This window comes from Pleurodeles waltl, chromosome 1_2 (assembly GCF_031143425.1).
Source record: "Pleurodeles waltl isolate 20211129_DDA chromosome 1_2, aPleWal1.hap1.20221129, whole genome shotgun sequence".
Lineage (NCBI taxonomy): Eukaryota > Metazoa > Chordata > Amphibia > Caudata > Salamandridae > Pleurodeles > Pleurodeles waltl.
This window is the reverse complement of record NC_090437.1, coordinates 1,087,047,904-1,087,062,570: the sequence shown is the minus strand read 5'-3', so window position 1 is coordinate 1,087,062,570 and position 14,667 is coordinate 1,087,047,904. Positions and strand designations below refer to the sequence as shown.

The 14,667-nt window shown below is 45.5% G+C and overlaps 1 protein-coding gene across 1 annotated transcript in view; it reads right to left on the bottom strand.

Annotated features, from left to right (window-relative positions):
• Window positions 1-212: 212 nt before the first annotated feature.
• SEL1L3 (SEL1L family member 3) overlaps window positions 213-14,667 on the bottom strand; it is a 390,847-nt gene continuing 376,392 nt past the window's right edge. The window contains exon 24 of the mRNA XM_069202147.1: window positions 213-1,055. Within this exon, the coding sequence (XP_069058248.1) occupies window positions 766-1,055 (290 nt within the window). The 3' untranslated portion in view covers window positions 213-765. The remainder of the gene's footprint in view (window positions 1,056-14,667) is intronic.

The window sequence follows — 14,667 nt, the reverse complement described above, 5'->3', positions numbered from 1 at the left end:
TTGAAAATTCGTGGGCCAGAAGACAGAGTTGGAATCTTACACTGTGCGTTGGCACACAAACATTTGTTAGGAGACAGGGAGAGGAAACACAGATTAAATCCCAAGTTACCTCGATCGCCAGTAAACAATTTATCAGTAAGACAATATTTCACTTGACTCTTTTTGTCTACATCCTCTCCCCTTTCATCAATCACATTTAAGAGCCATCACTCTTTTTTTCTAAAACAATTATGTTTATTCTTCTTTGGTAGAGATTTTTAAAAGTTCATGACATGTTTCCAAGCCATAATATTTCCACATTGCCCTGATCAAATCATCACCCTAGTAGATCACAAAGCTCCATGAAACATCAAATTGCAACTTGATTTGAAGCAGAACCTTTCTTTGCCCCTTACCACAGAAATTAACCTTTAGGTTTTCTCATCATTAAAAATGACGAAGGGCCTTATTACGACCCTGGCGGATGGAATACTCCATCACAATGTGATGGATTTCCCACCCGCCATTTTACAAGCTCCATAGGATATAAAGGAACTTATAATACGGCGGACAGGATATCCGTCACATTCGTGATGGAGTATCCCATCCGCCGATGTCGTAATCAGGCTCTAAATGTCTTACCATTCATTTTTTAAAGCATGGCAAGTTATTTTTTTATGTTGGATATAAATGTTGCAATCATACCATTATTGCATTCCAAAGGCTTACCATCAAGGGCTGAATAAATGAATTATGTTATCATCCTTGTAATGCTTTTGCCTTTGATTATGTGTGATGCAATAAATATGTCATGTATCTCATGCATACAAAAATTCCTAAAATCGTAGCAAAAAACTCCCACGCTGGTCTGTGCCTTCTTAGCACTTGCCTTACAGTAGAAATCATTGTTAACAGTGTGTCCCAAATGAGAAAATGTGAAGGCTCTTCTTCAAGGGCCTGGTGCCTTGTATTGCTGTGTACGGTCCCCTCTTCTGTCTCTGAAGGTATGCTGCTTGCAGTATCTGTGGCAGGATTTCCATCTTGCGATGATTCTGATCTTTCCAAAGAGGCAGTGCCTAAAGAATACAAAAACATACAATCAAAAGTACTGATATGTTATGGTCATATAAATGCTAGCAAACTGTGTGGCTGTATATTATAAAGCTTTGCACCTTCCAGGAATGTGCTATATAAAAGAAGATCTTTAGTTCACATTGCACAGTTTCCTAACTGCACAAACCTTGTTTTTACATTACTTACAGTATTGAGTTTTGTACTGTACATTTTATATTATTTTCTTTCCAGCTTGACAAAAAACATCTTATCATGCATTTGAATGTTTAAACCACTGTGAGGCTGAAATATAATAAGTGGACTTGCTGATTGTTTTTCAGGAGAATAAAACTAATTTGTTCTCTCGAATCTTCCGCAATCTCTACTACCTAAAAGCTTTATGCTGGGAAGGTTCGATATCATTGGAGGAAATCTACTCACCGAAAATTTGGAGAAGGTGTGAAAGAATTAAATTAACTTGGGAGCTATAAAGGTTTCAGCTAGGTCAACCTAATCTTGCTAAAGGCAGGAATCTTGCCAAAGGCTACTCTGCAGAAGAAGGAACACTCAATGTAGTTGGATGTCATGCTCAGGTTGTGGCTGAGTATCCACGAAGTCTGGACTGCTCCGAGTATTCACAACCATGATTACCAGGAGGGATGTTCTGCAAGCTACCTGGAGCATCAGCCTTGATGGACAATGCTTGAACTATGGAATTAAGAGCTGGGTGCAGGATGTCTAACTTCGGCTTCTTTGCGTACCAAACAAATGCTGTGGTTTTCAGGAAAAGCCCGTGGACAAGTCTTATAATCTTCCCTTTCCAAGATGAATGTCTGCTCATCAGATGTTTTTTGCGCTTCTCAATCGAAGACGAATTAGTTTTTCTTGTTATGTCAGTTCCTGTATTAATCATATATGAAGGAGTATTTGTAGGTGATGGCTCCATTGCATCATAATTGTTCCCTTATTTTTTGTCACCTTCTTCTCTCCCTTACTATTGCTATCCCAAATTGTTTCTAGCAGCTGTAACTTCTACCGGATTCTACTCCTGGATATCTCTGCTTGGCTGTGTTCTCCTTCATGATGTAAGGAGGATGTTGGTACCTTGTTAATTTTCTTCAGTGCTAATGTTCATCTTCAATTAGGAGCTAAAAGATTGCAAGCGAGGTTTTTCTTTTACACTTCATGTTGTTTGCTTCTAACCGGGACCCTCGCAAGGAGACACTTGCCACTTTTCCCATATACTATTCAGTGCATGGAGACACCGTGGCTACTGTTGGAGTGTAGCTTTTATAATCAAAATGAACTGTCTGCAAAATTAATGTATAATGAAGTCGCATAGAGCATGTATTAGTGTGCTTTTAATATACGCAATTAAAATGTGCCCATGGAGAGTGGCCACCACTGTATACAATGATTAATGAAATTGACTAATAATGGATTATTAATGTACTGATGTGTGATTTTGTATTAGCATTCAGAGTTATATGTTAAGGGTTTGCTAAATTAATCACTAGGCCTTAGTTAACAAGAGTCGAGGCCTAGCTGCCCGGTCTCATATTAAATGCGTTTTTCTAACGTGCAATGTGCTGACTTGCTGAAGGACATGAAGCCGTACTTTTCCAGAAGCTAGAAGATGTATGTAACTGTAGTAGATTCTTTCTCATGAGACTCGACTTGCTCAAGGAGACGTTCTTGCTGACTGCAACAGTGTAAACTTGCTACAGGTACAAGGTCGCCTGAACTGGTAAAGACAATGGGACTACTGACTGAGTCCGCGGGAATAAAAATGTGTACCTGACATTCTACCCATTGGAGACGTCAATTACAGGAGCCAATAAACTATGTGAGAACTGTCTTAAGTGAAAATCGTAGTGCGGTGACAAGCCGATCATTGATTGGAGATAATGATGCACCAAATTTTACCCAATTGGAAATTAAGAGACTGTACAACAAGATTAATATAACCCCATGTCACAAGGAGAAATCAGCCATTCTCTGCCATTTTCTTGCCATTACGTGCCACTTTTGCTATTATCTAGCCACCTTGTCACTCTGTCTTAAAGACTTTGCTGTTTGACTCTTCAAATCATCCTCATCCTTTCCTTGCCTTGCCCGATTCATACTTTTCCTCCTTAAGGGAAGTGTTCCTTATTGCCTTGTCTTGCTGAACTTTGCTGTTTATCCTGGCTGATGGCGAATCAACTGATGTCCTGAGGATGAAGACTGACTCTGTATGCTGACCCATTACGGAGGGTAACTATATGATAATGAAATTGTAATTGTCTGTTTGCCTTTTCTTTCTAGGTACCAACTGCTTCTTTTGATAGAGACCATAGTCAGATGTTTTCTAAATTTGTGTTGCTAAATTGTTTTGCATGAAGCCCAACATGCTAATGCTAATTCGAGGTTAGTTAAAGGGTTCACTAAACAGACGCAAATAGACAAATGATTGAATCTATGCTTTGTTGAATAATGCGCTAATGATACTCTGCTAAAGTCGATCCATGTTGACGTCGTGCTTTGTTCTAATGTTCCTGATCTTTGCTTTGATGAAGTCTTATTCGAGTTGCCATATTGTGACATTGCTGATGTGTTTTCTGGTATTGAGACTAATAAACTTATTGGTAGAGTGTAACTAATAGGGAATAAATACCATAAATCTTACTAAATTCTGTGTGGTTATTTAGGGCTGAAAGGTCATGGTGTGTTTCGTTTCTTATTAATGTCACTAACTAATTTGATTGATTCGCTATTGTGAATATTGATGAGGTTATTGATCTATTGATTGAAATGCTAATTTGTTATCTCGTCTTAAGGTGTCTCCAATCAGGGTCAAAGATTCATTGGCCTAAAACGAGTCCCAGAGTAAGTAAACTATCTAGGACGGACGCGTTATCACTACTGAGAGCAGCCAAGATTTTATTGGCAAATCAAGAAGGGGATTCACCAGACCTTTTCAGCCTTCAACCCTTGAGACAACCTTATAAAATTTACCCTTGCAGTATACAAAAAATCCATGCTAATCGGTTTGATTTGTGTCAGTTAATCATTGGTTGCAGAAATTACTTTGATACACATTTTAAAACCAAAGACTGAAATAAATAGACAGGAGATTAAAAGTACATTCCCTCGCTGTTAACACTAGCTAAGCTTGTTACACTTTCAGATGTAAGTGCATGATGCACGGTGCAGATTTATATTTTAGATTTAGGCACTATTCATCTTTGCCTGACATGCATGGCACACTGATGGCTGACATGCACGGTGTTAAATTCAAGATTTCATTGGCAAACACTGCTAGTGCGTTCTTTATACGCTTCCAGGCCTAATCTGGATCTCATTCTGTGTCATGGGGATTGCGCCTGGTATGAGTGGTGAATGCTTTGCTGCACGCCAAACGCTTTCCATGTTTTTGCCTGTTTGCCTGTTTGATTGCCCGAAGTGCACACAGGTCAAAGATCAAAAATACCAGCTTATCCAGGTTCACAAAAATCAAACAATACGGGAGAACAGGGCAGACAGATGAATTCTAATAATACCATTTGCCTTTAACATTAAATACCCATCTTTAACCACCTGTTGTAATAAAACTGATGGACTTTGTTGTAACAGCATTCACGGCTGAATTACATAGAGCCACATGTTTCTCAGTAGGTGAAAGAAAGACATCTTTAGTGTCAAATTGATATTTATTCGTTAGTGCACTTTTGTGCTTGTAAAGTCATGTTGAGCAGGAGTTGATGTTTATGATTGGAGGCACGTGGTCTCTTTTTCATTCATCTGTTCAAAATTTTATTTGTAGGCCCCTCGTGTTTCTTCTATACACCATTCTGCTGCACATACAGCAAGCTGTCAGATACTATGTTGCAGAATCCACATTTTAATAAATAAGTAAATACAAACATAAATAAATAATTAATTAATCTCCTTTGCCAGGCATTCAAACGTGTACAGTCGCCATTAAATGTACCAAATGTTCCTCTTTCCATGCATTACGTTTCCTATTTTGTAACTTTATCAAAGGCATCGGTTTAACCACGTGTTGTCTTTCAAAGCAATCCAGGAGCACATCCCTGATAGCCAGACTCAAATTTTATATCTCAAGTGTTTTGTCCTGAACCGCCATGGCAAAAATAGCTTTCTAATGTTTTTTTTGATTTTTCAATTTAGTCAATACTAAATAAACTGAACAGGGGCAAAGCAATTTCCAAAACACAGGCAGCATCAAGTCACAGAAGGCTCTCAGCTTCAACGATTACATGGCACACCCGTCTGAGAATCTCTTCCACCTGCTCAAATAGATCGCCTTGGTAAAGAGACTCCTGCCTGGTAGAACAACATCCAAAACATTTTGGAATTAATCATCCTACTTGCATAACCCTTTCAGGCTTCAAGGCAACTTGTTCTCCCAAACCCAAATGCTTCTATGAAAGATTCTTTGACTAGCGATTTCAATCAATCAATCACAATATTTAAAGAGCGCACTACGTACCCGTTAGGGTTTCAAGGCGCTGAGGGGGGGGCTGCTGCTACTGGTCGAAGAGCCAGGTCTTGAGGAGTCTCCTGAAGGAAGAAGGTCCTGGGTCTGTCGCAGGGCGGTCGGGAGGGCGTTCCAGGTCTTGGCGGCGAGAAAGGAGAAGGATCTGCCCCCGGAGGTCTTGCGTTGGAAGCGGGGAACGATGGCGAGGGCGAGGTTGGCGGAGCGGAGTTGGCGGGAGGGGACGTAGAAGTTGAGTCTGTTGTTCAGGTAGACTGGTCCGGCGTTGTGGAGTGCCTTGTGAGCGTGGGTGAGGAGTTTGAAGGTGATCCTCTTGTCCACGGGGAGCCAGTGGAGGTCTTTCAGGTGGTGGGAGATGTGGCATCGGCAGGGGTACGTCTAGGACAAGTCGGGCGGAAGCGTTTTGGATGCGTTGGATGTGTCGGATGTCTTTTGCTGGGATGCCTGTGTAGAGTGCGTTGCCGTAGTCTAGTCTACTGTTGACGAGGGCCTGGGTCACAGTTTTTTCTGGTTTCCGTCGGGATCCATTTGTAGATTCGGCAGAGCATGCGGAGGGTGTTGTAGCAGGAGGAGGAAACTGCGTTGACCTGCTTGGACATGGTGAGGACGGAGTCGAGGACGAAGCCCAGGTTGCATGCGTGGTTGGTTGGTGTTGGAGGGGGTCCCAGCGTGGTGGGCCACCAGGAGTCGTCCCAGGCCGAGGGGGTGCGTCCGAGGATGAGGACCTCCGTCTTGTCAGAGTTCAACTTCAGGTGGCTTTTTCTCATCCATTTGGCGATGGACTTCATTCCCTCGTGGAGGTTGGCTTTGGCGGTGTGTGGGTCTTTGGTGAGGGAGAGGATGAGCTGGGTGTCGTCGGTGTAGGAGAGAATGTTGAGGTTGTGTTGACGAGCCAGTTGTGCGAGGGGGGCCATGTAGACGTTGAACAGTGTCGGGCTTAGGGAGGAGCCTTGGGGTACGCCGCAGATGATGTTGGTGGCTTTGGAGCGGAAGGGAGGGAGTCGGACTCTCTGGGTTCTGCCGGAGAGGAAAGAGGAGATCCAGCTGAGGGCTTTTTCTTGTATTCCGGCATTGTGGAGGCGTGTTAGTAGGGTGTGGTGGCAGACCGTGTCGAAGGCTGCGGAGAGGTCCAGGAGGATGAGGGCTGATGTTTCGCCGTTGTCCATTTGCTGTCTGATGTCATCTGTGGCGGCGAGGAGAGCAGTCTCGGTGCTGTGGTTGCGTCTGAAACCGGACTGGGAGGGGTCCAGGATGGAATTGTCCTCGAGGTGGTGGGTGAGCTGAGCGTTGACGATCTTCTCGATGACCTTCGCCGGGAAGGGGAGGAGGGAGATCGGGCAGAAGTTTTTGAGGTTGTTGGGGTCTGCTTTGGGTTTCTTGAGGAGGGCGTGGCGTTTCAGCTTTCCGGGAAGGTTGAGGTTTTGAAAGATAAGTTGATGATCTTTCGAAGTTGGGGGGCGATGGTGGAGTCGGCTTTGTTGTAGACGTGGTGGGGGCATGGGTCTGAAGGGGATCCTGAGTGGATGGAGTTCATGATCTTGCAAGTTTCCGAGTCATCTACGTGGGTCCAGGCGGTCAGGCGGTTGGTGTAGGTGGAGTTGTCGGAGGTGGGGTCTGGCGGAGGCGTGGTGTTGAGGCTGTCGTGGATGTCGGCGATCTTCTGATAGAAGAAGGTGGACAGGGCGTCGCAGAGTTCTTGGGAGGGTGGGATGTCATTGGCGTTGGCGCTGGGGTTGGATAGCTCTTTCACGATGCAGAAGAGTTCTTTGCTGTCGTGTGCATTGTTGTTCAGGCGTTCTGTGAAGTGGGAACGTTTGGCGAGTCGGATTAGCTGGTGGTGCTTGCGGGTGGCTTCCTTGTGGGCTGCCAGGCTGTCTGGTGTGCGTTCGAGGAGCCATTTCTTCTTTAGTTTCTGGCAGGTGCGTTTGGAGGTGATGAGTTTGTCTGTAAACCAGGCGGCATTTTTCTTTCCTTGGATGTCGGTGGGCCTTTTGAGAGGTGCAAGGGTGTTGGTGCAGTCGTTGATCCACTGTCGTAGGTTGAGAGCGGCGGAGTCTGGGTCGGTGGAGTCGGTGGGTGGGTTCTGGGCGAGGGTGCTGGTCAGTTGGTCTTCAGTGACTTTGCTCCAGCGGCGGTGGGGTGGTAGTTGGGTGTGGTGGTGTTCGATGTGCTTCTTGAATGTGAAGTGGATGCAGTGGTGGTCGGTCCAGTGGAGTTCGGTGGTGTGGCTAAAGGTGACATGGTTGCTTGCGGAGAAGTTCGGATCGAGCGTGTGGCCGGCGATGTGGGTGGGTGTGTTGACCAGTTGTCTGAGGCCGAGGTTGGAGAGGTTGTCGATCAGGGCTGTGGTGTTGGCGTCGTTGTTGTTCTCCAAGTGGAAATTGAGGTCTCCAAGGAGGATGTAGTCCATAGAGGCGAGGGTGTGGGTGCTCGTGAGGTCGGCGATGGAGTCGCTGAAGGGTGCTCGTGGTCCTGGGCGGCGGTAGATGAGCGTTCCCCTGAGAGTAGTGTTGGGGTCAGTTTGGATCCGGAAGTGCAGGTGTTCGGCGGTCTTGAGGGTGTCGTCCGTGTGGGTGTGAATTTTGAGGGTAGATTTGTGGGCGATGGCTATTCCTCCTCCGATTCCGTTGGGGCGATCTCTTCTGGTGATCTTGTAGCCGTCCGGGATGGCTATGGCGATGTCAGGAGCTGAGGAGTCGTTCCACCAGGTTTCGGTCAGGAAGGCTACGTCTGCGGCGGTGGTGTCGAGCAGGTCCCAGAGCGTGATGGCATGCTTTCATGCGGAGCGTGTGTTGAGGAGTATGCAGTGGAGGTGGTTTGTGCTGGTTGTTGCAGGTTTCCTTGTTCTGTTGCAGGTGAAGTTGCAGGCACGGCAGGAGAAGGGTCCTTTGGTGTTCTTCGGTGTGGCCTGGAAGCAAGTTGTGGAGGGGCGGGGGTTGAGGGCGATGAGTTTGCTGGCCGAGTAGCAACGTCTGGTGGTGTGGGGGGCTTGAGGACCGGGGGGGTGGCGCTGGGCGCGGTCAAGTCGCGGACGGACGCTGACGGGCTTGCCTCTGGCGCGCCAGCGGCGCAGACGTGCAGACGCGCAGCGCCAGCCATTAAGAAGGGAGGAGGGAGGGAGGAGCAGCTGGGAGGCGGGAGGCGGGAGGGAGCGGCTAATGGGGGCGCGAGGGGGGTGGGGCCGCAGGGAGGCAGCGGCAGGGAAAAGCGGCAAGGGGGAGCGCACAAGGGGAGAAAAAAGCGGAAAACAGCAAAAACAGGAGAATCTCCCATAGGATTAAAAAACGCTAAAAGGACAGAATATTAGAAGAATATTTCCTGTGAACCCAGAGTTTCCTGATACAGTGAGGCTTATTTACAAGGAGCAAGCGCCGCCTTTGTGTCATTTTTTTATGCAGGGGCAATGCACAGCTAAATTCACATTTACAGTGCAACAACAAATTTGGCCAAATGCATCAGTTTTCCTAGACCTGTGTCACCCACAGACACCAACTTCAGCAATGTGTCACTTTTTGAGTGGATGCGTTGCGTCATTCTTCCTTCAGATGTGTCAGTATTTCTGATGAATCATGGGACCCTAAGCCATGGTGCGCATATTGCAAATGTGACGCATCCATGGTGTCATAAGTTTTTTTTGCCACAGCCCAAGTTTTTTTGACCCATCACTGCTACAACAAAGCAATGTATCAGTTCTTGTAAATGAGGCCCAGGGTTTTTAAGCAATGTGATAAACCTGTTAGTTGGAATTCAGTTATTTGGACATACAAGCTGAGTATGTAACCAAGACAACGGGCCTGATTTAGAATTTGGCAGATGGGGGTTACTCGGTCACGCCGTATTGTAAATCCCATTATATCCGATGGAAAGGGCAGATGGGTTATTCATTACGTTTGTGATGGAGTAACCTCTCTGATGAACTCTAAACCAGGCCTACACTCTTTTTATCAGTATGCGTAGACAGAAGTACCTATCACTTACATAGCTATGAAAACCTATAATTGAGACTTTTTGAACATCAAGCAATGTTACAAAAAGTCTGAAAAGAGATAACATTAGATTTCTTCAGCCCATACTATCCCAACTAACCTTGCTATATAACCTTTATTTCCACCTTAAAGGTTAAAAACCTAAGGAAAGTTGATCAGCAGACTTGTGACTTAATCACATGCCTTCAAGCAAAAATAAAGTCACTCACTACTGTGAGGATGCATTAAGATGTTTTGGAGAAAGCAAACACAGGAAGGGCAGTGTGGCAAAATTACTGATTTCATTGCAGATGTTTCGATCATCATCCAGACTGGAGATAAAGAGATGTAGGAATAAACATTACAGACTTATTACAGATTTGCACTTGCTTTGTTTTTAAGTCTGTATCCTTAATTACAACTGTAGTTATCATTTAGCTTTATGAGTCCTGATTTTGAGCTTGCTGTATGTCTAACAAAAAAGCAGCTTCACCTGCGAAGTCCAAAGTCGAATATCCCCTGCAACTCAACTTAAGCTCATAATCGTTTTGTCGATGCACATGGCTAGCACAAGAGGGAACAGCACAATGTTTATCAATGGGAAAAAGTGGGAATCGTTTCACAATTCAAGAAGAATGTCAGCCATAAATGGATTGCAGCAATTGTTGTCAAAGACCGGTTGGTAGTTGAAGCGATCAGGGAAAGGGGAAACTTTTTTCTTGGTAATTGAAATAGGTTTAGGAATGCATCTTGAAAAAGCTCTACAGAAGTGCTATTGATTTTAGCACAATGTGAGTAGAACATAATCCATTATTCTTTAACAGGCAGGAAACTAGAGACAAAGAAGGACCTCCCATTATAAAAGTCACTATTAAATTGAATAAAAAAATGAGAAAAGCAATTGAGTTATGAGGAAACAGGTTTTTCTGATCTTCCAAGATGTGCAAGACAATGAGTGTTTAAAAACACAAACCTGCCTTGTTTCAGTGACTACTGGAATTCAGAAAAAATCACAGGATGCTCCTTCACTGCCACCCAATAAGAAATTACCACAGCCCCTGTTAGAAATGGGGTCTTTGGTTGGCAGTCAGGTTACCCCCTATTCAAGCAAGGACCTCACTCTAGTCAGGGTAAAAGAGAATCACCCTCAGCTAACCCCTGCTTACCCCCTTGGTAGCTTGGCAGAGCAGTAGGCTTAACTTCAGAGTGCTAGGTGTAAAGAATTTGTACCAACACACACAGTAACTCAATGGAAACACTACAAAATGACACAACACCAGTTTAGAGAAATAGGAAATATTTATCTAAACAAAACAAGACCAAACCAACAAAAATCCGACATACACAAGTCAAGTTTTGAATTTTTAAAGATTAAACTCAAAAATAGCACTTAGAAACAAAAAATGCTTCGATGAGGTGTTAACACGGCGTCGTAACAGAGTCGTTCCCAACAATTTGACACCAGCGGTGCCGGACACGGAGTCGCGTAGACCCCCAGGTACAGTACCTTGGTAAAGGAATGAAAACGAGGCGATGCACGAAGACAGGGATCGCGGCATCTGTGCGAAACGTTGAATCCGCACACTTCGAGCGTCGTCGGTCACAACGTGGTGCGGCAACTTCCACGGAGTCACAGACTTCAGGGGGGCTGCAGCGATGTCGCGTTCCAGCGAAGATCACGGAGTCGGGTGTAGGTGGCGTTGCCGGGTTCAGCAGCGGCGGCGGTCCGAAGCCGTCCAAAGTCGATTCCCTTGGATTTTCACCAGCTTTCCTTTCAAGGGGGCAGGGACTGGATAGGGCACCACTTGTCAGAGCAGGAGTCTCTCCAGAGACTCCATGTGCTGGTAGAGAGAAGTCTTTGCTGTCCCTGAGACTTCAAACAACAGGAGGCAAGCTCTACATCAAGCCCATGGAGATTTTTTCACAAGATGGAAGGCACACAAAGTCCAGTCTTTGCCCTCTTACTCTGGCAGAAGCTGCAACTGCAGGATAGTGCCACAAAGAACAGTCACAGGCAAGGCAGCTCTTTTTCCTCAGCTCTTCAGCTCTCCTCCAGGCAGAGGTTCCTCTTGTTTCCAGATAAAGTCTGTGGTTTTGGGTGCCCTTCTTATACCCAATTTCTCCTTTGAAGTAGACCTACCTCAAAGCAAAGTCTCTTGTGAATGTGAAATCCTGCCTTGCCCAGGCCAGGCCCCAGACACTCACAAGGGGGTTGGAGACTTCATTGTGTGAGGGCAGGCACAGCCCTTTCAGGTGTGAGTGACCACTCCTCCCCTCCCTCCTAGCACAGATGGCTCATCAGGATATGCAGGCTACACCCCAGCTCCCTTTGTGTCACTGTCTAATGTGCGGTGCAACCAGCCCAACTGTCAAACTGACCCAGCCAGGGAATCCACAAACAGGCAGAGTCACAGAAATGGCATAAGCAAGAAAATGCTCACTTTCTAAAAGGGGCATTTTCAAACAAACAATCTTAAAATCAACTTTACTAAAAGATGTATTTTTAAATTGTGAGTTCAGAGACCCCAAACTCCACATGTCCATCCGCTCCCAAAGAAAATCCATACTTTAATCAGATTTAAAGGTAGCCCCCAAGTTAAAGGGACAGGCCTTGCAACAGTGAAAAACGAATTTAGCAATATTTCACTGTCAGGACATATAAAACACATTACTATGGGCCGCATTACAACATTGGCAGGCGGCAACTGCTGCCCACCAAGTTGTAACCGCCGTGCGGACGCCAATGCGGCCGCACTCCCGCGGTGCCCATTATGACATCCCTGCTGGGCCAGTGGGCCGAAACAGAGTTTCCGCCCGCCGGCCCAGCGGGGATGTGGGCCGCAACATGGGAGCCGGCTCCAAATGGAGCCGGCGGTGTTGCGGTGCACCTGCCGCGCTTTTCACTGTCTGCTGTGGCGGAAAACTGCTGGTCCCGGCGGTGCGATATGTGAGTTTGGGCCGCCAGCCTGTTGGCAGTACAACCTCCAAAACAGCCCTGGCAGTCTTTGACCGCCAAAGTTGTAATGAGGGCCTATATGTCCTACCTTAAGTATACACTGCACCCTGCCCTTGGGACTACCTAGAGCCTACCTTAGGGGTGCCTTATATGTAAGAAAAGGGAAGGTTTAGGCCTGGCAAGTGGGTATACTTGCCAAGTCGAATTTACAGTTAATACTTTACCCACATACACTGCAATGGCAGGTCTGAGACATGATTACAGAGCTACTTATGTGGGTGGCACAACCAGTGCTGCAGGCCCACTAGTAGCATTTGATTTACAGGCCCTGGCACCTCCAGTGCACTTTACTAGGGACTTACTAGTAAATCAAATATGCCAACCGTGGATAAGCCAATTACATACACATTTTGTAAAGGAGCACTTCAACTTTAGCACTGGTTAGCAGTGGTAAGGTGCCCAGAGTAACAAAAACAGCAAAATCAGAGTCCAGCACACATCAACAACCTGGGGAACAGAGGCCAAAAGTTAAGGGAGACCATGCCATGGATGAAAAGTCTAACACCCCCCCTAATTAACTTGTGGAGAAACGGGTGGCTTTCAGCACACCCTTAGCCAGGACACCATCATACTGGAGCCAAAGAAGTGTAAAAATTAAAAAAAAGGCAGCAGTTCACTTCTCATCTATGCACCAAGGATCTCGAACAACATTCCCATATCCAATGGGACTGCCCTAATGATGCTGCAATTTAGGAAAGGGCGAATTCACACTTTTTTAAAGAACACAACACCACATGCAGTGACAATCCAATAACCAGCTACCTCTCCTGTCACTTGTTGACTGTATGATTGGTTTTGACCCTGTCCACAGCCTTCTCAGGTAGGTGGAAGTTCTACAAACACTACATAAACACATACATACATCACGAGGCCAAGGAGGTCATTTCAATTCCAAAACACCACCAATATCAAGTGAAAGAAAGCTCATACGTTGCTCATACGTTTTCAGGATACAGCAATCTGAGAATCTCTTCCAATTGCCAAACTACATGGAATTGGAAGAAGGATGCCTGAATGGTAGAGACGTATCCAAAACATTTTCAGAGGGATCAGTCCACTAGTGTACACGCCCCAGGCCTCAAAGCAAACCATTCACCTAAGCCCACATGTTTGTGTGGAAGAATATTTGCCTAGCTGCATGGCTAGCTCTAGAAACTCAAGGAACACAATTCCTCCTCACCTATTTCAGCCGAAGGAAGACGACCTCCTTCCTCTGTATCTCAATCCTTCAGGCATGGTGCACAGAATACAAACTACAGTTATGAAGTATTCATTCTGCCCATTGAGCTTCCCTAGTTTGTATTTGGATGCTCATGTTTAGTGTCTCGCCACAAGGCCTATTCTGCTGGGACACTGCCCTGGCATGAAATCAGTACACTAGGCTGATAGTACCGGGATCTGTAATATGTTAATACCTGGGCCATCACAAGGACATTGTAGAAGTCAAAGACTGCACTGTCCAGTTAAGCATATTTCGAGGAATGGAAATTCAGACAAGAATTTGCCATTCCACAGTTGTAAAGTAGGTCTCGTGGCCCTGAGGGCGTGTGGAGGAGGAGGGCATGATGTAAACAGAAAGCAACACAACATTTTGTTTCCCCTATTGAAAATTCTAATTATCTTTATATTAATGTCTAGGAGCCAGCGCCATCAATAGATACAAAAAGAGTGATTGTTTATTGGATTTGTAAAAAGCAAAGGTCTAGCTACAAAGTAACAGAGCATTGTAGAGGGAACAATTTACAATAACAGGGGAGCAGGGGTTGGTGAGAAGGGCAAAGAGGGGTGGTAGTTTGCTTGAATTGCACGTCAAAGCACATTTTAATGACCTAATTTGCTTTTTGAAACTCTACTCGATTCCGTCAGGCAATTTAAAATGAAAGTTAGCATTTACAACTGCGGCTGGGGTGAAATCCCATGCAATGTCCTGCTATAATCTCTACTGATGGTCTGAGCTCAAAACGATCTCAAGACAAAGTGCTAGGCGAAGCTGTAGGATTGCCTACCTCTGCCAGTAAAGACTTAACTGGCTTGGCTCCTGCCTTTTGCCCTCATAGGCCTGTTAAGAATGCGTTTCAAGGGGACTGCATGGAAGTGCTTGTCAGCAGCCGAAATTGGGGAGCAGTAGTGAGCACTTTCCTCATGGTGAAGTT